The following is a 25,809-nucleotide window of genomic DNA, read 5'->3' as shown; positions in this document are numbered from 1 at the left end:
CGGGAGAGGCCACAACAGTGAGAGGCCCGCGTACCGCAACAACAAAAAAAAAGTGTGATGATTATAACTCACTGTTATATAAACAGACTTTTACAACTCCTCTCATATGGAACCCAGGAATGACTAGGGGAAGGGAAGTCTGGATTCTAACTCCTGCCTCAAGATCCCTGATCTTCCTCTCTGGTCTCTCTGTCTCTGTCTCTCTTATACACACACATGCATGCGCGCGCCCACGCACACACTCACACACACACACACACAATTGGGTAAATTTCTGTAGTATTCTGGGTTCTAGTTTTCCTCATCTATAAAATGAAGGGATTGAAATAAGTTATTCCTAAGGGCTCTTCTAGTTCCACATTTAAAATCTTATTCTTTTTTAAACTGACAATTTCATTTTTTGAATTTCTGTGAATGGTTCATTGGTATTACCTTCAAAATGCATCTATATAGATTATAAACAATATACCCATTTAAAAAATATCACATCAGTACCTGGGGAGAGGAGACTATGATGAATATAAATATATATTTATTTGTGTGTGTATAATTGTTTATCATATGTCTCCCACTATGAAATGTAAGTTCCAAGAAGGCGGGGACTAGGTCTGCTTTATTCTGTACTCTATATTAGCACCTAACCCTGTGCCTGGTACACTGTAAGTGCTCAATAAATATTTGACAACTTGAATGAATGAAAGGGCTAGTGGACCCCCAAAATATGTGCCATGAAGAATACCCTTTACATTAAAATTAAATTAAGTAGCATTTACATAGCCCTTCATATTTTAAAAAATGCTTTTATATATCTAATAAGAATTTCACAACCATTTGAGCTAAGTGCTTTAACTGTCCCTATTATATAGCTGAATAAACTGTATTTCAGAGAGGGCAAGGGATCTGCCCAGGGATCATGGCACATACCTGGCAGAGCTAAGACACCGACCCCTGTTAGTTTGACTCCAAATCCTCTGCTCTTCCTCTGAACAATGACACCCCCCTCTCCAATGCCCTTGGGTCTCTGTGAATTGGCCCAAAGAACTCATTCCTGCCAGCTTAGGCAGGTCTCAGTGGCAGTGGGACACCTATAGAACAGGTGGATTCAGTTCTTCTAGGAGTCCTGGTAGGCTTTGGAGAAAATCTAAGGAAGAGAGTTTAGCTGTTGAATTACCATGGGGTCTCCAATTTCTGCCTTTCCTGTACCTACAAGAAAATGAAACCTCTTAAGATCTCCTCTTGCTTGCATGGCTTTTCAGGTCCAAAGGTCAGTGCAGATACCCTCCAACAATACACTGGCAGTCGGCTCATGAGTTTGACTACCTTCTTATTCAAGCCTTTGGGAGAATCTAAGGCATCTCAATATAATTTTTACATGTGTTACATGGTTTTAAAGGGCGGAGGCAGGATGGGTAGTGTCCAAAGGCAAATAAATGAGAAAATACTTGACTAAACAAAGTTAGGCAGGTTTCTTTCCTAAGATGATTTCCAGAACCTTTAACTTAATAGTATGCACAGTGAAACCTTAAGAGTGGGAGAGAACAGGCAGCATCCCCCAGACGTTATCCTAACAATGGAACCCTCCCCTAGAGCATGTCAGAGGCCCTGGTTCTTATAACATGCCTTAGAAAACACTAATCTGAGCAGCCCTTATTTGAAACAAGTTCCAACTTGCCTTTCAAAAAAGGGTTAAGGCAATTTTCTTCAAAAGTCTAACTGCCTCAACTCCTTTGCAGCAAATTTATCAGATATGTTGTCATTTGCCTCAGGGACTTGAGCCTGGCAACAAATGGATAATGCTTTTGCAAGCTGTTACCACCAAAATAAGGAAAAGCACAATGAAAAAATATCCAATGCTTATTGCCTGCACACATGCCACCAGGCCATGGGCAAAGCATGGATACATGGTTATCTCATCTAATACGTCCAACAACCATGTGGACTGGTTCTATTTTTATACCTGTTTTACAGGTGAGGAAATTAAGACTCAAGAAGCTAATGACTTGTTTCATGTCATAACTAGTAAATAGTGCAACATAGAACCTGCCTACATAGAAAAGGAGACTCCAAGGGAAATTATTGATTCAGATACGAATTATCAGTTACTGATAAAACCTTAGACAAACGATTGACAGTGAATAGGACATTCATATGGTGCCGAAGGACCACCGTACCGATTCCTTCTTTAGGTCACAAGGGGAGCAAGGGAACTGCATATGGGAGAAATCAGGTTACCATCTCAATCCAGTGCAAATCTTAGCACCACTAATGCCCAGACAATATTGTGATGTGAGTCAATATGAAATATTTGACACCACCCAGGATATTTATATTTTTTCTTTTAGTCAAAACATTTAACTTTAATCTAATCAAAGCTTTAGATCTAACTTATAGTTTACCCCAAACACAAGGTATAGAGGGGAAAAGCTAGGACTGCAAAGAATCAAGCAGACAAATGTAGAAGGTGAGTTATTTTATGGAATAATTGGCTCATTCTCTTAACAAGTCAGTGCCATGAAAAAAGGGAGTATTGTATATTAATAGAGATTTAGGGAAATAACAAGTTGATGTAATGTCCTCGATTAGATCTTGGCTTGGACAAACAGGTGTAAAGGACAATTCTTAGAACAACTGGGAAATTTTGATTGGTATTAGGTGATATTAAGGAATTATTCATTTTAAAGCATGATATTATTATTTTGAACCTGCAGGAGAACTTTTTTGAAATAACACTGTTTTCAGCCTCTGTAAGGAATCTGATGCTAAATGACAGAAGCAATACATTTGGTTATCAAAGGGTGGTGAATAGGAGGTAGTTGTCTCTCTAGAAATGATTCACTGCATATTTCTAGGGCTCCTGTAGCCTCGCAGAAGTCATGACTAAAGTCTTAAGCAGATTGCCGCCAGGGCTTGGCCACTCTGCTGCTTTACTGCAGTCATTGAATTGTGGGTTCTTGGGGAGACGAAAATTCTCCGTCACCACTGAAAACCCTTCTGCTGGGCCTCTGCCTGAAAAGCCCCCCAGACGAAAGTCACATTTAATTCCCTTTTCTTAACCCCCAATCCCAGTGCGACCGGATGAGAAGCAGGGGCAAGGCTGGCTCCTGAGCACACGGCTGCCAAGAACGCCCGAGCATCTCTCTTGTGCAGCGAAGATCCATGGGGCCAGCTGGCTTAGTCATGCTGGGCTGGCAGCACTAGGTGAAGTCACCTTGTTCCAAAACTGGGTCTCAGCTTTGCAGCCTCCGAAAGTCAGTCTGCCAGTTTGCTGAGGGGTAATGATGTTTTCGAGAGCTGAGCTGTACTAACTAAACTCAGAAGAGTCATATTTGAAAAGTAGAATGCCAGTGTGTGATTTTAGTGAATACGATAATCTGGACTATACTTTCCCCCTCACTAGTTGGCTGATACACCCTGGAGACCAAATTACACATAAGAATGGAAACAAAGGAAGCAGGGTGCTCTTCCAGGATCTGACCAACCAGGCTGGTCTTGTAACTGGCCTTTTTCAAGTTTAGGGTTAGAATCAGTAACTTTTTTCTTGGACAGGAATAGAGACACGCTACCCTTTGACTCTCCATTTTCTAAACTTCATTTAAATTTCTTTGCACAGTTTTTATTAACTTTGATACAATTTGCAAGATTGTGTGTTATCTTTTATCAATCATAAGTTAGAATGGCTTCTAGACAAACTGAGAAATCCATTAGTCATCCACAAATGAAAGCCATTAGTCATTCACTTGCAAGCATAATCTAATTTCAAAACAGGATAGGTTGCAGCTTATTCACTGTGGATTGATTTTTCTTAGCTTCCCGCTGTGTCCAGATTTGGGAGTAGTTCTCATTGTAAACTCATGTCTTACTTGGTAGCCCTGGGAGAAAGGCTAATCAGCATAACCAAGCAAATTTGCTCCTGCCTCTTCAACAGCTCTGAAAAAAATCTTCTGTACATGGAGCTTTTAATACAAAGAAGTCATTTCTTTTCCGCAAGAATCAGCAGCCAATCCGCCCTGCAAGAGGTATGCTCAGACCAAGATATTTTAACACAGTAGGAGGCCCATGAATCTTGAGGGAGGCGGGTTTCAGACAAATAAGTCATACAACTCCCTTCTGGAAGTTATTACCGTGAAAGATAATAGAAAACATAAACACCTTTAGAAATGGTTTCAATAAGTTCAAGTTCTGAAGGTAAATTAAGACATTTAAGGGATGACATCAGAGAAAAGGACACTGACCTGTGTAAAAGATCCTGTGCTAACCTGAGTGCTAACAAGGTTTCTATATGAACTGGCCATAGGTTGAATTGGCAACTCAAGCATACTTACTTAGCTCTTATATGGAATCTGAATATTTTAAGGGTTGAGGGTATAACCATGGAACAACACCCAGATCTGAATCTACCCACACTGTCACTATGTATCAACTCTTTCCTGATTTATATCAGCTAGGTGTCATTGCATATTCTTCTTACTGCTTATATTTATTTAAATAGCTTTGAAGGCACAGGAGATTGGAAGATAATGTTTTAAGAACACAGATTATTGTGTTAAGTTCGAAGGCACCCAAAATGTATAAGTTAATGCATCTTTTATTACAAAAACTGAAAAGTTAGGATTTCTAGAATGCTTTGTTGTTTTCTATTCACTACCACAACCTAAGTATTTGCCAGGCACACACTAAATCTCCCCAGGGTTGTATTCATACTTCTGTGCTTTTACCTGCAATGTCATCTCCTCTCTTGCCCACCTGGCCACTGCATCCGTACCCTTTAGCTCAGGGGGTCGGCTGCTCTGAAGAGCCTTTCCTGTCCCATCCCCATCCTGGTCACCTCTTCCACTCGGGGCAGAGTTGGAGGCTCCTTGGTGTGTTCCCACAGTCTACTGAGCATAACCATACTGAAAACTTGGTTCTGTAACTGACTCGTCTGGTACCACATCTTGATCAATTAAAAATGCAAATCATCTACCAAAGGCAAGCTTCATCAAATTTTGATCAAGGGAGGGAAAGCAAAGAGCAAGTACCATAATTCACTTGGCTTTTGAGATATCACAGTTCTTCTTATTCCTGTGCTCATCGGTGTTATCTTTTCTTCTCTATTTTTTATTTGATGAAAATGCTCTAAACTCCCAAGAGGTCTGAATATTCACCAATCACTAATCAATGAAAGTGTAGCAATATCTGACTTTCTCCCCAAAGGAAATGACTAAAAGAACTGGTGGTAAAATGTTTCCCTTTTTTTTCCTCTAATTAAAGTTTTTTTCTGATTAAAAAATAATATACATTCACTGTTGTACTGTATAAAATACAAAGATTCAAGGAGAAGAAAATAAAGTTCTGGGAGAATCTCTACACCCAGATATAATATCTTTCTGTATATATTTTCAGATGCTTTTCTACGTATATAATATACATTTAAAAAATAATGGCTCATGATATATTTGTTTTAACTTCTGTATTATGAGCATCTTCCCATACATTTGTGTGGAATACAACATATGTAAGTGTGCACATACGTCATATTTATGGTTGTACAATATTACATTGGTTGATTATCATAAATGATTTAAGTAATCTCTTTTTTTGGATTTTTAAGTTGTTTCCAGTTTTATGATATTATAAATAATGGGTCATTAAAGATATGCACATATAGTTATGAGTACCCAGCCAAATTTGACTAGGATAAATCTAAATCTAAGACTATTAGGTTAAAGGGTGAACAAATTTTCTCTTTTAAAGCTTTTGAATTGTATCATCAAATTCTCCCTTAAAAAGCAACAAAATTGAACACTCATGACCATAAAACTATGAAAGGACCCATTTGCCATATCACTAACACTGGGTATTATCAGTCTTTTTAATCTTTGCTTACCTCTTTAGACAAAAAAAAAAAAAAGTGGTAACTCATGATTATTTTAATTGGCATTTCTTTATTTCTAAAGAGGGAAAACATTATTCCTGGGCTTTAATATATGGCATGAAGGAAATACAAAGAGTATAGGAGAAATGAACGCAATAATCATGCAAAATAAGATCACCATCGCAGTAGGAAAAAAGGGAAACAAAGAGGAATGACAACAGCTTTTGTATTATTTTTTTCTCACTGGGTTTGGCTACTTGGTAACTTTTCTGTTTTGAGTGCAGAAACAACATGTATCTGTTTCTGTATCTCACCCCAAGTCAGTGTCATTACTGAATGAGTTGAATGCAAGTTATACTGAAAGTTATGGATATTTCTTTGCTCTTGGACACAATTATTCTAAGTTTTAGAACATGGCTCAAGAAGAAATTCATCAAAAGGGCTCAAAAAGGCTGATAAATGTTTCATAATGCCATTGCTGTAAGTTAGCACTATTAGTTTATGTACTTATGCTAATTTCCCAAATCCCACTGAGCCCTTTAAATTTGATCATATTTGTTTGCCTCATTGTTTTTCCCCAACCGTGAGCCCATACAGCCTTAATCTGCCACTTCTTGTATTCTCATTTCTTTTTTTTTTTTCTCCTTTGCTATTTTATTGCAGGCAGCTGTCACTGTGTAAAGTCTAAGGTAAGAGCCAAAGGCTTTTCTTCATTCTGCTGACAATGCTTGCCTTATTGGAAAAAAAGGACACTCAATGGAGAGCCCTTCAAGTAACCTAAACTTAAAGTAACCCACAAAGCTTACTTCAGTTCTTTGCCAGCAACCGAGGGAGGCAAGAGAAAACCCGGCCTCAGGGCTGGGGATGCAATTAAGATGCAGTAGTAAGGAAGAGCACGTGACCCAAAAGACTGCATGGCCATGGGCTGAGGGTCACAGCACAGCCAGAAGAGCTGACCATTCAATCCTCGCATCCACACTAGAAATGTAGATCCTACCAGGGTCTCCATTTCACAGCTGAAGCTTGGGCCGTTTGAGGAACCTGCCCAGGAGGTATCCAGATACGCAGATACAAACCCAGATCCTGTGGACACAGAGCGTGTGCTCTCAGCCTCCAGTGCCATTTTGTTACTGGACTCTTCCAGATATTCACTCAATCATATTTAGGATCTTAATAAATGACACCTGGGGTGACAAACATTTAACTCTAGAAAACCTACCAGGAGGCAGATTAAGTTAAATCCAGAATAGGTCTGGAGGTAATCCTTAGCCCCTGACCTACTGACCTTTTACTCACCTTATGTCTATGGACTAATATTAAGATTATACACATCTGTGCCACACTCAAGGCTCCAATTTGGTGGCGAGCCTTCTTGAGATTCTCTATGATTATAAGAACGGATATTACATTGTGCAATATAGGGTCCTCGACAGCCTCCCAGACATCACTCATTCACTCCACAAATATTTATTGAGCCCCTTTAATCTGTCTCCTACTGTTTTGGAGGATACAGCAGTGAACAGGAAATCTAAGATGCCTATGCTCATAAGAACCTACATTCTAGCAGGGAAGGTAGATAATAAATGAAAAAATAAGTAAATATGTTAGCATGTTCAATAGAAGTAAGGGCCAAAGAAGAAAATTAAAGCAGGGAAGGGGTATAGGAAGTGCTGGTGGCAGGCTCTGCCGTTTTAGATGAAGTGGGTACAGTAGATGATATGTGAGTAAAGACCTTAGTAAATAAATGGGAATTGATGTCTTTGAATACGTTTTCAACTGAAAGCGCCTAACAGGTAAAAAACTTTATATGTATGCCACATAGAGGTCAGAGGACTGATGTAAACACTTGGTAAAAGTTTAGCAACACACTTTATGATATATATATATATATATATATATATATATATATATATATATATATATATTCATGATATATTAGTTTCCAAGCACTTGGGCTAGTGTTGCCATATAAAATACAGGACACTCAGTTAAATGTGAATTCCAGGTACAAGGTGAATAGTTTTTTTAGCATAAAAATTTTCAAGTACTTCATGGGACATACTTATGCTAAAAAGAAATTTGTTGTTTATATAAAGTTCAAATTTCTGTGGGTATCCTGAATCTTCATTTGCCAAAAATGGCAACTCTAACTTGGGCAAATCAGCACCTCAGCTTCTGCATTGGCAAAATATGAATAAAAACTCTTGCCAGGGCTTCCCTGGTGGTGCAGTGGTTGAGAGTCTGCCTGCTAGTGCAGGGGACACGGGTTCGAGCCCTGGTCTGGGGAGATCCCACATGCCGTGGAGTGGCTGGACCCAGGGGCCACAACTACTGAGCCTGCGCGTCTAGAGCCTGTGCTCCGCCACAAGAGAGGCCGCGATAGTGGGGGGCCTGCACGCTGTGATGAAGGGTGGCCCCCGCTTGTCACAACTAGAGAAAGCCCTCGCACAGAAACGAAGACCCAACACAGCAAAAATAAATAAATTAATTAATAAACTGCTACCCCCAACATCTTCTTTAAAAAAAAACAAAAAAAAAGACTCTTGCCAAACTGGGGCAAAAAGACTAATTTGTCCTTTCTGGCAGAATAAAATGAAAATATAAGAACAGGATTTTAAGAGGATTAAATGGAGAGGTATACACGGTCAGAATTTAGAAATAAAATGCACACTCAGCAAAGCGCTATACTTATTGCACTTCTGAAAGACAAATCCCTGAACTTGGACACTTCAGGCTCGACAGGGTAGAGAATGACGATGACAGGTATCTGGAGTGGCTTCCATTCTGTACCCTTTGTCTCTCCTTTGGGCGGGGTCACAAGGTAACTTGTGGGTTGGGTTAGTTTTAGCACTTTAAAGAGTGGATTAGGCCAGGCGTAGATTTGTGGAGGCAAAGGAAACTTCAGAGACCGGTTACTACATATATTTTTCATGTTGTAAGCGGGGAAACTGAGGCCCAGAGGGGTGATAGGACTTGCCCAGGTGAGTGAGAGGAAGAGATGGGTCTAACATCCACGTTTCTTGGATGATGCTCTTGTCGCCAGTGCAGGCCCCAAAGATAATATTTAATCCAGTTTTCCCCCTTTAATTCTGAAAGCAGTGTTCATTTCGGGGAAAGAGAAGCAAGAAGCCCTGAAAGGAAGTGCAGGATGAGCCTGGCACTAAGTGAAGAGACCCAAAGACAGATGAGGGTGGGGGCATGAGGGTAGAGGAGGAACACTTTAGGAAGTTTTGAAAAAATAAAGTGAAAAAGCCTGAACAAGATTGTGTGCAGCAGGTGCTGACCAGTCAGCGAGGTCACAGGGGAGAAGCTCGAGGACAGACCCTAAGCAGTGCCATGCTGATGTGGACAGACATGGAGGTGTGGATGGGGAGGGATCAGTTTCTAAAGAGAAAATGGCTGATGGACTGCGCTGTCCAAAGAAGGGAAGTAGCACTCTTACTTTTTTCATTTTAACATTTTATTTTGACCTAATTTCATTTTTATAGAAAAGATGCAAGAATAGTATAAGGAATTCTGTATCTTCCTCAGCAGGTTCTCCAAATATTAGCAATGTATACATTTGCTTTATCCTCTCTCTGTGTCTCTCTCTGTCTTTCTTGTTTTTTTGTGTTTTTTTTTTTGTTTTGCGGTACGCGGGCCTCTCACTGTTGTGGCCTCTCCTGTTGTGGAGCACAGGCTCCGGACGCACAGGCTCAGCAGCCATGACTCACGGGCCCATCTGCTCCGCGGCACATGGGATCTTCCCGGACCAGGGCACGAACCCGTGTCCCCTGTATCGGCAGGCGGACTCTCAACCACTGCGCCACCAGGGAAGCCCTCTGTCTTTCTTTTGGTACATGTATACTGATAACCATACACACATACAAATACATAAAATCTTTTCTGAACCATTTGAGAGTTGCACCTGATACTCCTTCATCCCTAAATACTTCAGTGTGTGTTTCTTAAAAGCAAGGGCATTCGCCTATATGACAATAGTGCAATGATCAAAGTCAGGAAATTAATGTTACTATAATGCTATTATCCAATGTATAGATTATACTCAGATTTTGCCTATTGTCTCAATGATGTCTTCTACAGAAAAAGAAAATTCTGGATCATACATTGCCTTCAGTTGTCGTGTTCCTTTAATCTCCTTTCATCTGGAACAGGTCCTCAGTCACCCTTTGCGTCTGACTTTGAAGCCCACAGGTCAGTCAGTATGGAAGACGTCCCTTTGTTTGCTTTATCTGCTGTTTCCTCATAATTAAATCAGGTTATGCACATTTGGCAGGAAATCCACAGAAGTGATGTTGTGCTCTTCTCAGTGCATCCTATCAGGAGGCACATGCTGTCAATTTGTCTGATTACTGGGGATGCTAACTTTCATCACTTGGTTAAGGTGGTGTCTGTCAGATTTCTTCCACTGACCTTTTGCAATTAATAAGAATCTTATGGAAATTTACTCTAAGACTATGCAAATAGCTTGTTACTCCTTAAGCTTTCACTACCAGTTTTAGCATCCATTGAAGATTCCTGCCTGAAACAGTGATTATTTCGGTAGCTGCCAAATGGTGATTTTATGCCTTCATCCTTCCTTTTACATTTATTATTTCACATCTTACTGCAAGGAAAAGCTTACTCTGTTTTTTTCTTCCTTCCTCCCCCACTTCCCTTCCTTCCTCTCTCTCTCCCTTCCTTCCTTTCTTCTTTCCTTCATTTCCTCCTTTCATCTATGTGGATTCATGAATTCTTACTGCATTCAATATATTATATTCTTTTATTATCATTATTTATTTTGATACTGAAATTGTCCTCAGTTGGGCACTTGCTTAATTTTAAAGGGTTGGGATTAACAGACTTCAAAATGAGGACTTTGGAAAGGAATGTATAATACTAGAGATTACGTAAAGAAAGGTGAACGCCTCCGAAAGAACAATAGTAACTCTCCCTATTACTACTATTCATGAGTGCTTTTTGTGTGTCAGATGAAATGCTGTGTGCTTTGTATGTGTTCTCTCATTTAACTTTCATGACCTGGTGAGGTAGTCATTATGCCACTTTTATCTTCCATTTAAAGACGAGGAAACAGAGGCTCTGAGAAAATAAGTAAGTTCATCAAGATCTTACCCTCAGTCGTAGCAGGTCTAGTGGAGTCCAGGGCCCCTGCTCTCAACCACCAGGCAACCCTACAAATAGGTGTGGAAACCTTCAGGAAAGGAAAAGGTCTTAGAAGCAAGGCTGCACTGTTACTGAGGGTAGCTGGACATTTGTTCCAGGATCTATAGTCATCTGAACTTTATGCATTTTTACAAATGGGGCATTTGGAAACTGCCTACAAGTCTGTCATTAGTCTAAAAACTTCCCTAACCTGCACTGTGTAAAGTATCCAACCCTGCCTAAAAGCCAGGGAGGAAAGAATAAATAAAGTGCTCATTTGTGCCAATGTCAGCTGACACAGTTCGAGAAAGACGTGAGTTGGCCAAGTTACCCAGGGAGGCATTCCCATGGGTCAAGACAAGTGAAAGCCAAATTCAGGCAGAGAAGAGAAAACTGAGGGAACAGTAGAGCAAGGATTCTTAAGAAATTAAGTATCTATTCATCTATGGAGATCCCAGGTGAAGACAGTGCTGTGGAGCCCGCCCCCACAGGCTAACATACTAGATCCTTCTTCCTGCAACAATACCAGAACCTCTATCAGCACCACACCACCACTTTTATTATCACATTTCAGATTCTATGCGAATGAGCTTGGGTGAAAGAAATATGGTGCATGCTAGTGAAACTAATTCAAACAACCATCCTGCCCTAGAGGGAAAAGCACAACTGAATCTGAGAATAACACCCTTACCCTCCCAGGAGGAACAAACTAAAAATAAAAGACAACAAGGTGCTTCCTGCCAGTCAGTAAATCCAATAAGAAGATGCCTCAACCTGGCGCTGGGCAGTTAACAGTCAGCCCGACTCCCTCCACCGGAGAACGGCCATGTGGTTCTCAGAGCTGACAGCTGCCAAGCAGAACCCCTCAGATTAACCCATAGGTGGTGTTGAACCACTTCCCATTAAGATATTTGCAAAGCAAACAAAAATGATAGCCCCATTCTGAGTGCTGGGAGCCGGCCAGGAGCGCTGGCTGTTCTTGTTGACACAAAGAGCTCTCCAGGGAGGGTCTGGGCCAGAGCGCGGAAGGCCACTCCTGCCTGCGTCTCCAGACTGTGTTGATCTTAGGCCATTAGAATCTTGGTATCAGGGACTGTTTATTATCTAATTTCCCAATCACAGCAGTTGCTAGAGCTCTGTTTCACCAGAGCTCTCTATTCCTCTCTGTCTCCCTGACCTACACCATTCAGATGAAAAGAAAAAACTCAACTCTCCTCCTGTTATGTCTACTCATCAAGGAGACAAGTCTGAGAAGTTACTAAGATGCACACAGAGAGTGTGGCATTACCACTGTCAACAGCTTCTGTGGCAAACACTCATTCAGGTTCCTTCTGAATTTAAAGCGACCGGAGCTAATGGGAAATATGCTGGCATATTTGTGTCCTACAGGTAGGAGCAAACTGCTGTTTAGTTCACAAAATACACTTGGAACTGAAACACTAATATTTTTTCCTTCTAACCCAGAGAAGAAAATGAAATAAAGTTAAAGAGGCTATGGACATGTGCAAAGTTAATTTTCTTTCAACCTGAAGGATTATAGTCTCAGTTTCTTTAAGTGTTCATAATGAAGTGCTTTCGTACAGAATTCATTTTTTACACAAATATTGTTTCCTGCAATATTTTCAACTTGATCAAGTTTTCTTTTCTCAAGTTTCTTTCCTTTCAAAATAGCCTCAAAATGAAAAGGTATTTTAGTCAAAAATTCATTCTGAGCTTGAATATAGCAAAGGTCTTGATGAGGATACAAGCACAGTAGATACCAGAGATGTGCTGAATTTCTAGAATTTCCTACACTCACAAAAAGAGTAACGTAGGAAGGGAACAAGGGATGGCAAAATGGTCAGAAGAATTTGTCCGATTTTGTCATTACTGGAAATTGTCCTTTAGATTGGAAAGCAGAACTTTAGAGATAGAGGTATTAATTCTATAAGGAGAGAGATGAAGAAAGAGAGAGAGAGAAACAAGGAAAGACAGAAGGAAAGGGAGAGAGCTAAAGAGAGGTTGAGATTACTTTAGAAAAAGCAGAGGCATTAGCATACTAAAAATTCACTTTTTATAAATAAGAGAACTGCTTGACATTTACAGTACAAAGTTAGAAAGCAGTTTTTTAGACTATATCATTCAGTTTTAGATGATGTTTCTCCAAATAAAAGTAAATGTTGCTGGACCCAAGTTCTCTGTAAATGTGCAAGCTTTCCAGAGAGAAAGTGAATCCAACCCTGCAGGTCAACTTCGCAGAGCTCAAGCCATCATTTGCTGATGTCATCATCATTTGCTGATAGCAAACGTGTTTAGGGACAGACTAACATAAGCACAAAAGTCTGTCCACAGGTGATCACGTTAAAGACCTTGGTGGAGTGGTATAGAAACCTCAGCTATGTATGAGATGTGTTGGACATACTGGAAACCCGTCTGACAGACTGTCCAAATCGTTTCTGGACATGCTCCATCTTTGAGGCACCAGACACAAAATCAGTGCCTTGAAGTAGGGATCTCATGTAGGGGTGGAGGTCGCCACAGAACCCAAGTCAAACATGCGTCCTAACATCATTTCTGCTTAAGTTCACTATGTGCCGATTCCTGGCAACTGACCTTTAAGTTAAGGAATTAACCATAGACAGCTACCTGCCAATAACTGAACTTTTAAAGAAAATACATAATTAAACATCTTCCCAAACTTGGGGCAGGCTTATTTTTGACTTAGGAAAGCAGATCCATTACAGAAAAACTACACAGTATTAATAGCATCCCCCTTCACTTATTTTGTTAACACTGTTGGAGTTCTGAGAAAGCCAGCTTCCCACCTTATCAAAAATTAATTATTGTGTTCAAGTCAAACCCAAGATAAATAGGAAGCATGTCTTGAGGACAAGGTAATAAAATTCAGTTTTGGACCCAACTGAAATAAAAATTCAAGAGCACATATTCATTCATCCATTCATTAATTACTTTTATTTTATGCCTATAATGGCCAAAGATTCTAGATTCTAGATTTGGTGAGTCATACAGAAATATGTGACAGGTAGTTTAAGCCCTGGAGTTTTCTATGTTGTGTAGAATATAGTAATAACAGCTAACATTTTTTGTGTACTTACTACATGCTAGATAGTTCTCTAAAATTTTACTATGGCTTATTCTCACAACCGCCGTATAAGGTAAATACCAGTGTTAGAAATATGCTTAACTTGCCCAAGGTCATTTAGCTAGTTGGACACAGACCTGGGCCTAGAAGAGAAGAAATTTGGCTCCAGAGTCTGCAGCCTAAACTGTTTTTTCTACCTGCATGGAGCCCCTGTACACACAGGGCAGGAATCAGACTCAGATGCTGGTGGGGTCAGGCCATGAATTCAGCAGGCCAGTGGGTTGGTATCGACGGAAAACAGCCTCTCTTCAGTTCTAAGAGACTGCTGCTAGATACTCCAACTTTTCAGGAGCCATCAGAAATCTGAATTGTTATATGAAATATTTCTATTTTTATATGTTGGAAACTAATTGAGAATTTCAAAACTATTGTTCAGGCCAAATTAAATGTCTGCAGACCATATTCTACCCAGTGACTGTGGGTGTGTATCTCTTGGCTTACAGAATAAAGTCCAAAACATTCATGCAGCTTTTAAGGCTTCCCAAATCCTGGCTCCCATCAACCTTATTCCCTATAGCAGTTCTCCCTGCATCACACCACTTCCACCCCATCCTCAGTCGTTATCCCACCGGACATCTCACCCTCCCCAGAATGCCCCCCACCACATACATCCTGCCTCGGGGCCAGGGCCCACTCTATTCTGCCACCTGGGCTGCTCTTCTTTTGGCACTAGTCTGCTTCAAGGCCCTGCAGGAGGTGCCACACGGGTGAGACCTTGAAGGATGGTTAAACGTCAACAGGTAAAGAAAGAACTGGCAAGGGATTTCTATTTAGAAGGAACAGCATTAACAGATATACAGAAATAGGAAAACAAAAGATGTTGAAAACCACCAAACACCTCCAAATATTTTAAAAGGCCTCTGGCCCTTGGAATCTGGTCCTATAAAGAACACTCTAATTTCTGACATTCTGGACATCCACGGTCCTTCTAAAAGAGTCCTTTGCATAAGGATCACTGATGATTTAAGGTTTATTCAAACAGTCCAGATAAATATTTATGTATAGCCATAAGCAAATCCACAAGGAAAAATATAATTCAAAACAGATGTTTCGTTAAAGCTCCTTTCAGCTGGTGATAAGGTTTCTGGCTTCAAAAAGGTTTTGAAAATAAAGTGACCAATTAATATTTCAAACTCTAAGAAGGCTCGAACAATCAAGGAAGCTCTGAAAGTTATCATTTGACAGTGTTGCCAGTGAAACCTGGCCATATTGACAAGGGTGAGTCTTGGGCCCAAAGTCAATCTCAGACTTATCCCTGAGATAAGAGCCAGGAATACAGGAAAATAAAATTTGGCTCTCAGTTTAAAGCTGAGAGTAAGTATTGTTCTAAAGCGTTGGAATCCTCAGTGTTTATTTTAGTCCACAGCTCTAGAGCTAAACCAGAGGGGTCTTGACTCTTTATATCAGGATAGCTTTACAGGAACCTTTTAAATACTACTATCGCTACTATTATTACTACTACTTCTATTACCATGACCAACAACTTGCCATCATCTTTAATTTGGCATTTGTTATGTCTAGAACTGTGCTAGTTCCTTTGCATAGATTATATCTAATCTTTTTTTAAGCTCTTATCTCAGATAACTGATTTTTAAAAAATTTTTTCTCATTTTTAAAAAATTAAATGATATTGGAGTATAGTTGCTTTACAATGTTGTGTTAGTTTCTGCTTAAAGCAAAGTGAATCTGCTATACATATACATATATCCACTCTTTCTTAGATTCCCTTCCCATCTAGGTCACCACAGAGCACTGAGTAGAGTTCCCTGTGCTACACAGTAGGTTCTCATTAGTTACCTATTTCATATATACTAGTGTATATATGTCAATCCCAATCTCCCAATTCATCCCACCCCCACCTTTCCCCCCTTGGTAACCATAAGTTTGTTTTCTACATCTGTGACTCTATCTCTGCTTTGCAAATAAGTTCATCTGTACCATTTTTCTAGATTCCACATATAAGTGATATTAGTCTTTCTCTGACTTACTTCACTCTGTATGACCATCTCTAGGTCCATCCATGTCACTGCAAATGGCATTATATTGATCCTTTTCTTGGCTGGGTAATATTCCATTGTGTATATATACCACATCTTCTTCTTCTTTTTTTTTTTTTTTTAATACCACATCTTCTTTATCCATTCCTCTGCTGATGGACATTTAGGTTGCTTCTGTGTCCTGGCTATTGTAAATAGTGCTGCAATGAACTTTGGGGTGCAAGTGTCTTTTTGAATTATGGTTTTTTCGGGGTATATGCCCAGTAGTGGGATTGCTGGGTCATATGGTAGTTCTGTTTTTAGTTTTTTAAGGAACCTCCATACTGCTCTCCATAGTGGCTGTATCAATTTACATTCCCACCAACAGTGTAAGAGGGTTCCCTTTTCTCCACACCTTCTCTAGCATTTACTACTTGTAGATTTTTTGATGATGGCCATTCTGACTGGTGTGAGGTGATACCTCATTGTAGTTTTGATTTGCGTTTCTCTAGTAATTAGTGATGTTCAGCATCTTTTCATGTGTTTTTTGGCCATATGTGTGCCTTCTTTGGAGAAATGTCTATTTAGATCTTCCACCCATTTTTTGATTGGGTTGTTTGTTTTTTTGATATTGAGCTGCATAAGCTGCTTGTATATTTTGGAGATTAATCCTTTGTTGTTTCATTTGCAAATATTTTCTCCCATTCTGAGGGTTGTCTTTTCGTTTTGTTTATGGTTTCCCTTGCTGTGCAAGAGCTTTTAAGTTTCATGAGGTCCCATTTGTTTACTTTTGTTTTTATTTTCATTATTCTAGGTGGTGGATCAAAAAATATCACTGTGATTTATGTCAACGAGTGTTCTGCCTATGTTTTCCTCTAAGAGTTTTATAGTGTCTGGCCTTACATTTAGGTCTTTAATCCATTTTGAGTTTATTTTTGTGTATGGTGTTAGGGAGTGCTCTAATTTCATTCTTTTACATGTTGCTGTCCAGTTTTCCCAGCACCACTTATTGAAGAGACTGTCTTTTTTTTTTTAACATTTTTATTGGAGTATAATTGCTTTACGTTGTTGTGTTAGTTTCTGCTGTATAACAAAGTGAATCAGCTATACGTATACTTATATCCCCATATCCCCTCCCTCTTGCATCTCCCTCCCACCCTCCCTATCCCACCCTTCTAGGTGGTCACAAAGCACCGAGCTGATCTCCCTGCGCTATGCGGTTGCTTCCCACTAGCTATCTCTTTTACATTTGGTAGTGTATATATGTCAATGCCACTCTCTCACTTCGTCCCAGCTTACCCTTCCCCCTCCCCATGTCCTTAAGTCCACTCTCTACGTGTGTGGAAGAGACTGTCTTTTCTCCATTGTATATTCTTGCCTCCTTTGTCACAGATTATGTGACCATAGGTGTGTGGGTTTATCTCTGAACTTTCTATCCTGTACCACTGATCTATATTTCTGTTTTTGTGCCAATACCATACTGTCTTGATTATTGTAGCTTTTTAGTATTGTCTGAAGTCAGGGAGCCTGATTCCTCCAGCTCCATTCTTCTTTCTCAAGGTTACTTTGGCTATTTGGGGTCTCTTGTGTTTCCGAACAAATTTTTAAAAATTTTGTTCTAATTCCGTGAAAAATGCCATTGGTAATTTGATAGGGATTGCACTGAGTCTGTAGATTGCTTTGGGTAGTACAGTCATTTTCACAATATTGATTCCTCCAATCCAAGAACATGGTATACCTCTCCTTCTGTTTGTGTCATCTTTAATTTCTTTCATCAATATCTTACAGTTTTCTGAGTACAGGTCTTTTGCTTCCTTAGGTAGGTTTATTCCTAGATATTTTATTCTTTCTGATGTGATGGTAAATGGGATTGTTTCCTTAATCTCTCTTTCTGATCTTTCATTGTTAGTGTATAGGAATGCAAGAGATTTCTGTGTATTAATTTTGTATCCTGCTACTTTACCAAATTCATTGATGAGCTCCAGTAGTTTTCTGGTAGTATCTTTAGGATTTTCTACGTATGGTGTCATGTCATCCACAAACAGTGACAGCCTTACGTCTTCTTTTCCAATTTGTATTCCTTTTATTTCTTTTTCTTCTCTGATAGCTGCAGCTAGGACTTCCAAAACTATGTTGAATAGAAGTGGTGACAGTGGACATGCTTGTCTTGTTTCTGACCTTAGAGGAAATGCTTTCAGCTTGTCCCATTGAGTATGATGTTAGCTGTAGGTTTGTCATGTATGGCCTTTATTATGTTGAGGTAGGTTCCCTCTAAGCCCACTTTCTGGAGAGTTTTTATCATAAATGGGTGTTGAATTCTGTCAAAAGCTTTTTCTGCATCTACTGAGATGATCACACTGTTTTTATTCTTCAATTTGTTAATGTGGTGTATCACATTGATTGATTTGCATAAATTGAAGGATCCCTGCCTCTCTGGGATAAACCCCACTTCATCAGGGTGTATGATCCTTTTAATGTGCTGTTGGATTCTGTTTGCTAGTATTTTGTTCAGGCGTTTTGCATCTATGTTCGTCAGTGATATTGGTCTGTAGTTTTCTTTTTTTGTGTGCTATCTTTTTCTGATTTTGGTATCAGGGTGATGGTGGCCTCATAGAATGAGCTTGGGAGTATTCCTCCCTCCGCAATTTTTTGGAAGCGTTTCAGAAGGGTAGGTGTTAACTCTTCTCTAAATGTTTGATAGAACTCACCTGTGAAGCCATCTGGTCCTGGACTTTTGTTTGTTGGGAGTTTTTTAATCATACTTTCAATTTCATTACTTGTGATCGGTCTGTTCATATTTTCTATTTCTTCCTGGTTCAGTCTTGGAAGGTTGTACCTTTCTAGGAGTTTGTCCATTTCCTCTAGGTTGTCCATTTTATTGGTGTGTAGGCTGCTTGCAGTAGTCTTTTATGATCCTTTGTATTTCTATGGTGTCCATTGTAACTTTTCCTTTTTCATTTCTAATTTTATTGATTTGAGTCCTCTCCCTTTTTTTCTTGATAAGTCTGGCTAAAGGTTTATCAATTTTGTTTATCTTCTCAAAGAACCAGCTTTTAGTTTCATTGATCTTTGCTATTGTATTCTTTGCCTCTATTTCATTTATTTCTGCTCTGATCTTTATGATTTCTTTCCTTCTACTAAGTCTGGGTTTTGTTTGTTCTTCTTTCTCTAGTTGTTTTAGGTGTAAGGTTAGGTCGTTTATTTGAGATTTTTCTTGTTTCTTGAGGTAAGATTATATCTAATCTTTACAACTGTTCCCTTTTTCCAGCCTAGGATACTGCTGTCAGAAAGATGAAGGAACTTGCCCAAGTCTCATAGCTTGTAAACAGTTAAACTAAGATTCAAACCCAGGTCTGTCACCTGATTTTCTACCAGAAGAAGGTAACACATAGCATCATAGGCATCTCATGAAAGAAGGCCACCACCCCTACCTCCTCTTACACCTGCTGCCCTTTCCCCTCTGGTGCCATAGGGGGTCCTCTAATGCTTTAGTGCACTAACTTGGTCACAGGGGTGGGAAATTTGCTGGAGGGCACTAGCCCCCTGAGGGAGTGAAATGAAAGTGGAAGGAAAAATTAGCATGGGAATTGAAGGGTGGGAGAGGAAACCTCCTCCGGATACTGATATGGAAAGAAAAGTTTTGTTTTGTTGAATCTTCTTAGCACTGCCACGGATTTCTACAATGACCCACCACACAGTCTGTCAAGATATGTGGCAATCTGTACTTCACAGCCCACAGGAAAATCTGGCCCACAGTCGGCCCTAATAGAGAGGCTGTTTCTCTGGCTCATCAATTCTGAGGTCAGCCTGACTGGCTCCAAGCCCTGGGGCCGCAAGGATGACACACGGGAGAAATATGTGCTCATTTTCCCCTCCTGGGAGGTGCCAGCTCCCCTTGAGCTGCCTGAGTCACGAAGGTTCCGATCTCTCTGAGTCTGAATCCTCATTGAAGTGGCCCAGGATGAAGCAGCTTCTCTGGGGGTGTGTTAAAACTGCTGGGTAAAAACATCTGCACCAGTAGGATCAATCTCCTGCCTCCCTCATAGGGGCTTCTTTTCACACAACAACAGGCTAGCTGTGCTAAAGAATGTCAAATAAAAGCCTTGTGAGAGCTTTGCCATATGCAGGCCAAATTAAATTAGGGGCTAAGGGGCGTAATCCTCACTATTGTACTTATCAGCATTAAAATGGAGGATTACCATCAAGGGAACAAAGGCCCCCCAACATAAAAGACTACTTCCATTCTGTCATTCACTGTACACAGTTACGGGCTCACACAGGAAGTGGAGCAGAGAAGCACCAGGCCAACCACTGACTTCGACTTGCAACGTGAGGCTTCCTGCTCCCCAGCCAAGTGAGCCCTGCCCCACCATGCACCCATGGGAACACCTTTCCCATGAGGCCAGTGGCTTTCTCCCAAGATTTGGTGCTGGAATCTTCTCCACCAATCACAGGGTAAGAGTTTGATGCTGATCAGAGTTTACTCCTTAGCTGGCTGTGATTTAAGATGGGTACATATATACAATGGAATACTACTCAGCCACGAAAAGGAACGAAATTGGGTCATTTGTAGAGACGTGGATGAACACAGAGACAGTCATACAGAGTGAAGTAAGTCAGAAAGAGAAAAACAAATATTGTATATTGACGCATATATGTGGAATCTAGAAAAATGTACAGATGAACTGGTTTGCAAGGCAGAAATAGAGACACAGATGTAGGGAACAAATGTATGGACACCAAGGGGGGAAAGTGGTGGGCAGGGGGTGGTGGTTGTGGTGGGATGAATTGGGAGATTGGGATTGACATGTATACACTAATATGTATAAAATAGATAACTAATAAGAACCTGCTGTATAAAAAATAAAGGAAAAAAAAAATGGTTTTGCTGCAATGACAGTTATAGAGAACATAGAATAGAAAAAGCCCTGGCCGAGGCATTTGGAACCCTAGAGAGGCAGCAGGATGTGCTGGTTATAAGTGTGGGCCCTGGAGTTAGAAGACCTGTGTTCAAATCTTTACTCTGTCACTTTACTGACTAGGTGACAATGGCAAGTTCCTTGTACTCTCTAAATGTCAGAAATTATACTGGGTAACATCTTACTGAAAAACCTGAACAAACTTTTTGGCCAATCCAATATAATATGCACTTCTCCCATAGGGTTGTTGTGAGGATTAAAAAGAATCATACATGTGAAACACTTAGCATAGTGCCCAGGAAGTTGTTAACAAATACCAAATATTAGTTGTTATTATTTTTGGAGACAGAAGATCCAGATTCAAACCCCAGACCTGCCATTTACTCTCTGTGACACTGGGTGACCCCCATGCTAGCTGACTGGGGCAGGAGTAGGTAAATCTGATGCCTCTAACCCAGCACTCATCTCTGGTCCAGCATTTGGGAGCTACTTGATTAGCCTTCCCCATGTTCAGTTTACTCATCAAGAACACCACCCAAAAGATCCGTGTGTGAGTTATGTGAGATAATTGTGGGAAAGACTTGCCATCGCCATAAATGTTGGGTGACCTCAACACATCCCTGTCATACTATCCTCACGGTATTTCTTGTCATGTCTGGGTCTTCCTTATAAACTCTTCCTCTGATTTTGCCTTCCCTCCATCATTCCCCAGTACTTATCTGCTCCTATCACTACCCCTTCAGGAATCTTCTGGAAAACTTTGCTGGTTGCTTCTCCAACCCCTTTATTCTTTGAGCACTTTCTCTTGCAGACGCTGAAAATGCTCACTTTCCCAGCCTCCCTTGCAGCTCCCCTGTGGAGCCACCTCTGCAAATTCTGGCTGATGAGATGGGATGGGAATGTCCTGGGGACTTCTGGGAAAGGTCTCCCTCCTAACAAGAGAGAGATTCCTGAGGAGAGGCCCCTTTACATCCATCTCTTCTTTCCTGCTTTAGACAATGCTATGTGAACAAGTGATACTTAGCACACTGCTTCAGCCACCTTGTGCCCCAAAGTGGGGCTATCACTGACGTGCTGAGATAGCAGAGCAAAGAGATGGAAGGAGCCTGTGTCCACATCCCTGAGTGGCCAACCCAGCACTGGAACTTCTCTCTTTGGACCTCTTATCCTGAGGGATCCTTGCATCTATTGAGTTCTGTTACTTGCCGCTGACAGCATCACCACTGGCATGACCCAGTTCTCTTCTCATTATGCTTTGCCTGCCCACCCCCCGCCCCCCAAGATTTCCTTCTTTTCAATCCCTGACTTGATCCATCCACAGGGCATTGAGGTGACTATCAAACACAGCGGGAAAAATGAGCCCCCAGCCCCCTGGGGCAGGGATGTCCTGAAACACTATCTGATGCGTTATTCTGGATCCTGTTGTTGCCACCACCACTTAAAGATTGAGGAGGAAGAACATTTCTCTCATAAAAATCTGAATTCTGAAGAGTGGTCTTGGAAGTCAGCTTGACTAACTCATTGAGACCCACTGCATGTACTGGAAATAGGAAGAATGAAGACTCAGCCCTCACCCTTGAGAAGCTGACCTGCTAGCACATGGTCAACCACAACACCAGGCAAAAACAGGAAGAGCCATAGAGAGTGATACACCGAAGTGTGGTCTGAGGACACAGTCTGTGAACGTTACCACTCACAATGTCGGAAGGGCTAGCACCAGAATGCAAATCAATTCAATTCATTACCAGGTATCTTGTTTCATTTGGCTGAAATTACGTGTGTGTGTGTGTGTGTGTGTGTGTGTGTTTGGGGGGGTTGGTGACAAAACTTTCTTGATGAAGAAAGCAGTGGATTGATTTACATTTGGACACAGCTCATTATTTTGTTGTGAACCAGCACGTTGGGTAGTACTGTTATAAATGGACTGTGACGGTTCAAGGAGTGTTAGAGAGAATTAAGGTCTCTGTGGAAGAAAGGGATACGATGATGTATCTTGATGAAATAGGTAAGAACTGAACAGAAAGGAGTGGGAAGAGAGAACAGAAGTAGGTACACTGGTAGGAACAATATGAAGTCTGACTCCAGGTAGCCAGAGGGTGCATATAGGGTCATACAGGAGGTGAGTCTGGAGGACAAATTGGAGCGAGACAGGGAGGGGCTTGCAATAGCAGACTGAGGAGTCTGAACCTCTTTTGGTCTAAAATGGGAAGCCATTAATGTTCTTTGAAAAGTCAGAGTAGCTTTAGGACAATTGATCAGGTGTCAGAAATGAGAGCTGGTCTGTAAAGAGGAGTGAGTGGAGAGACAGAGATAGACGTAGGCCTGGGCCAGGGAAGGATGATAAGAAAGTGACTGGAATGGGGTTAAGTGAGAGGTAGGGATCAAAAATGAGCACCAGGTTTGAAGACCAGGTCACAAGAGAGCACCGACAGAAGTGGCAAGGTCAGGTGAGCCGGAGGAGGTGCTTGGTGGACTTTTCTATTGAGGCTCTGGAATGTGGATCAGGAAATCATGGGCAACAGGAGGTGGGTGTAGGAGTGTGGAGCTCAGAACAGAGATCTGATAATCACACTCACTCATCTGAGAGTTGGCACCAGAATACACTAGTGAGAGAGGATATCACCCAAGGGAGAAGTAGAGAAAGAAGACAGTCAAGGATTTAGGGAACTGTATACATTTCAAGGTGGGTGGAAGAGAAGAAGGATAAAGATGGAGTACATCTTGGAGAAAGAAGCTGAGGACCGCGGTGCTGTAGAAACACATGGAAGAGTCTGGTCCAAGGAAAGCACAGCACATGGCACTGAGAGCTGTAAAGCGTGATGAATATGAGCCTCCTGTGACTGGGAGCTGAGCTTCCCAAGGATTGTTTGAGGGATGTGGTGAGGGCACAGATCGTATTTCAGGTTTAGGGAGGGAGGGGTTGGTGAGGGAATGAGGCAACTGAGCTGGATGTCACTATGAGGAAGTCTGATGGTCAAATAAGAAGAGGGAGCGACAGGGCCAAGGGCAGGTTTTTGTTAGAATGGGGAGAGGAATCAGCAAAAGGGGAAGAGGCAGCAGAAAGAGAAGATGTGGCAGGAGGGGCTGGGCTACCTGATGATGGCAGGGCCTGGAGGGCAGGGACACCACAGAGGGGTGAGCCAGGGAGGGAACCTACGGTCTTTTGAGATGGGAGCAAAGGAAGAAAGGACAGCTGAACAGAAGCAGCGATTCTAAGGTGGAAGGAAGGGAAGTGCGTGTTGCTCACAGCACTGTCCTGATATTCTGAGTAAAGTCAGTCATCAGCTGAGGTTGACAGCAGTCAGGCTGGGGCTGAAGCCATTTCCCAAACTGGTTCACTGACGTGCCCAAGATCAAAGAACTGGGAAATGCTAGCTTTAGGACCAGAACCCAAGTCTTCCACCTGCCAAGTTCAGTGGTCTTTCTGCTGCAACGGAAATTCTAAACTTTGTTATTCTAATATGAGATGTTAGGTCTATACTATTTCATCAAGTACCCTTAAATAAGCTATTCTGACTATTTAGGAAAGGACAATCTGCCCTCCATATGCGTGGGTTTCACGCACATCCAAGGTTGGTTGAATTTGCTGTTGGGAAACCCATGGATATGGAGGGCAGACTCTACAGTGACATTTTATATATAAGGGACTTGAGCATCTGCAAGTTTTGGTGTCCATGGGGGCTCCTGGAACCCATGCCCATGGCTACCGAGAGACAACTTTAGTCTACTTTGAAAGCAGCTCGAGCAGTTTGAGACCACTAGTGAAGGACTGAGAATTGAATTTGTCAAGTTTCAAAAATATTAATAAGATGTCTCAAAAAATTAAGAATTATTTTTAAAAGTTACAAATCAAGGCCACCTCTTTTTCCAGGTGAAAATATGCGAAGAACTTTCTAATGGCCTGCTTATGTCTCCAAAATCCTGGAGTAAACTTGTAATAAAAATGATACACCCTTTTTGTATTAGCTTAAGCTCACAGTTTTGTTTAACCTCAGGCCTACTGCCTTTTTAGGCTAGGCAATTCTTTGCTGTGGAAGCCTGTCCTATGTACTGTAGGACGTATAGCAGCATCCCTGGCCTCTACCCACTAGATGCCCTTAGCACAAGCCCCTCTGCAAAAAGTTGTGACAACCAGACATGTCCCCAGAAGGAGAGGGGGAGAGGGGCAAAACTGCCCCCAGTTGAGAACCACTGCTTTAACCTAATGAGGCCAAGTACAGGTTTCACCATGAGGAGAACCCACAAGAGAGGGTTGTAGTCAGGTTGCCCTGTGGGACAAAGACTTTTGCCCACAGAGTAATAACCTCTGACATGGAAGAATCTGATGGGCAACACTTTTTGGCTCCACTCTCTCCAACTCACCAAAAGAACACAGTGTAAGAAATACTGTTGTTTCATTAACCATTGGAATGAAATCTTATGGATAAGACTCACCGATCTTTCTCAACGATAGCAGGAGAGTTGCTTGAAGTCTCTGCATGGCCATTGCTGGATTCTGCTTGTGGACTGCTTTTACGATCGACAGAGCCCCTCAGAACTGAGAGAAAGCAAATGAGTACTTAGAGACTAAGGATAAACTCAGAAGTAGGCAGGGTTTACTCTCTGCCGCACCTCTCTCCCCGTCCTCATGCTGCTCTCTGACTTTCTGAGCCTTTGTCTAGGACACCTCATCAAAACTGACCTGTTCTGTGATTACAGGCCTTGCTCAGTACTCGGTCCCAGCCAGCAAATTGGATAAAATGACTCATCTATAGGAAAACAAGCTACCTCTCTTTG

At 41.2% G+C, this 25,809-nt stretch overlaps 1 protein-coding gene across 1 annotated transcript in view; it reads right to left on the bottom strand.

Moving 5' to 3' along the window:
- MYO3B (myosin IIIB) overlaps nt 1-25,809 on the bottom strand; it is a 408,816-nt gene that overhangs the window by 85,140 nt on the left and 297,867 nt on the right. The window contains exon 32 of the mRNA XM_065880146.1: nt 25,468-25,570. Within this exon, the coding sequence (XP_065736218.1) occupies nt 25,468-25,570 (103 nt within the window). The remainder of the gene's footprint in view (nt 1-25,467; nt 25,571-25,809) is intronic.

This window comes from Phocoena phocoena, chromosome 7 (genome assembly GCF_963924675.1).
Source record: "Phocoena phocoena chromosome 7, mPhoPho1.1, whole genome shotgun sequence".
Taxonomy (NCBI): domain Eukaryota; kingdom Metazoa; phylum Chordata; class Mammalia; order Artiodactyla; family Phocoenidae; genus Phocoena; species Phocoena phocoena.
The sequence above is the reverse complement of the archived record's forward strand: the minus strand, read 5'-3'. Positions and strand labels throughout refer to the sequence as shown.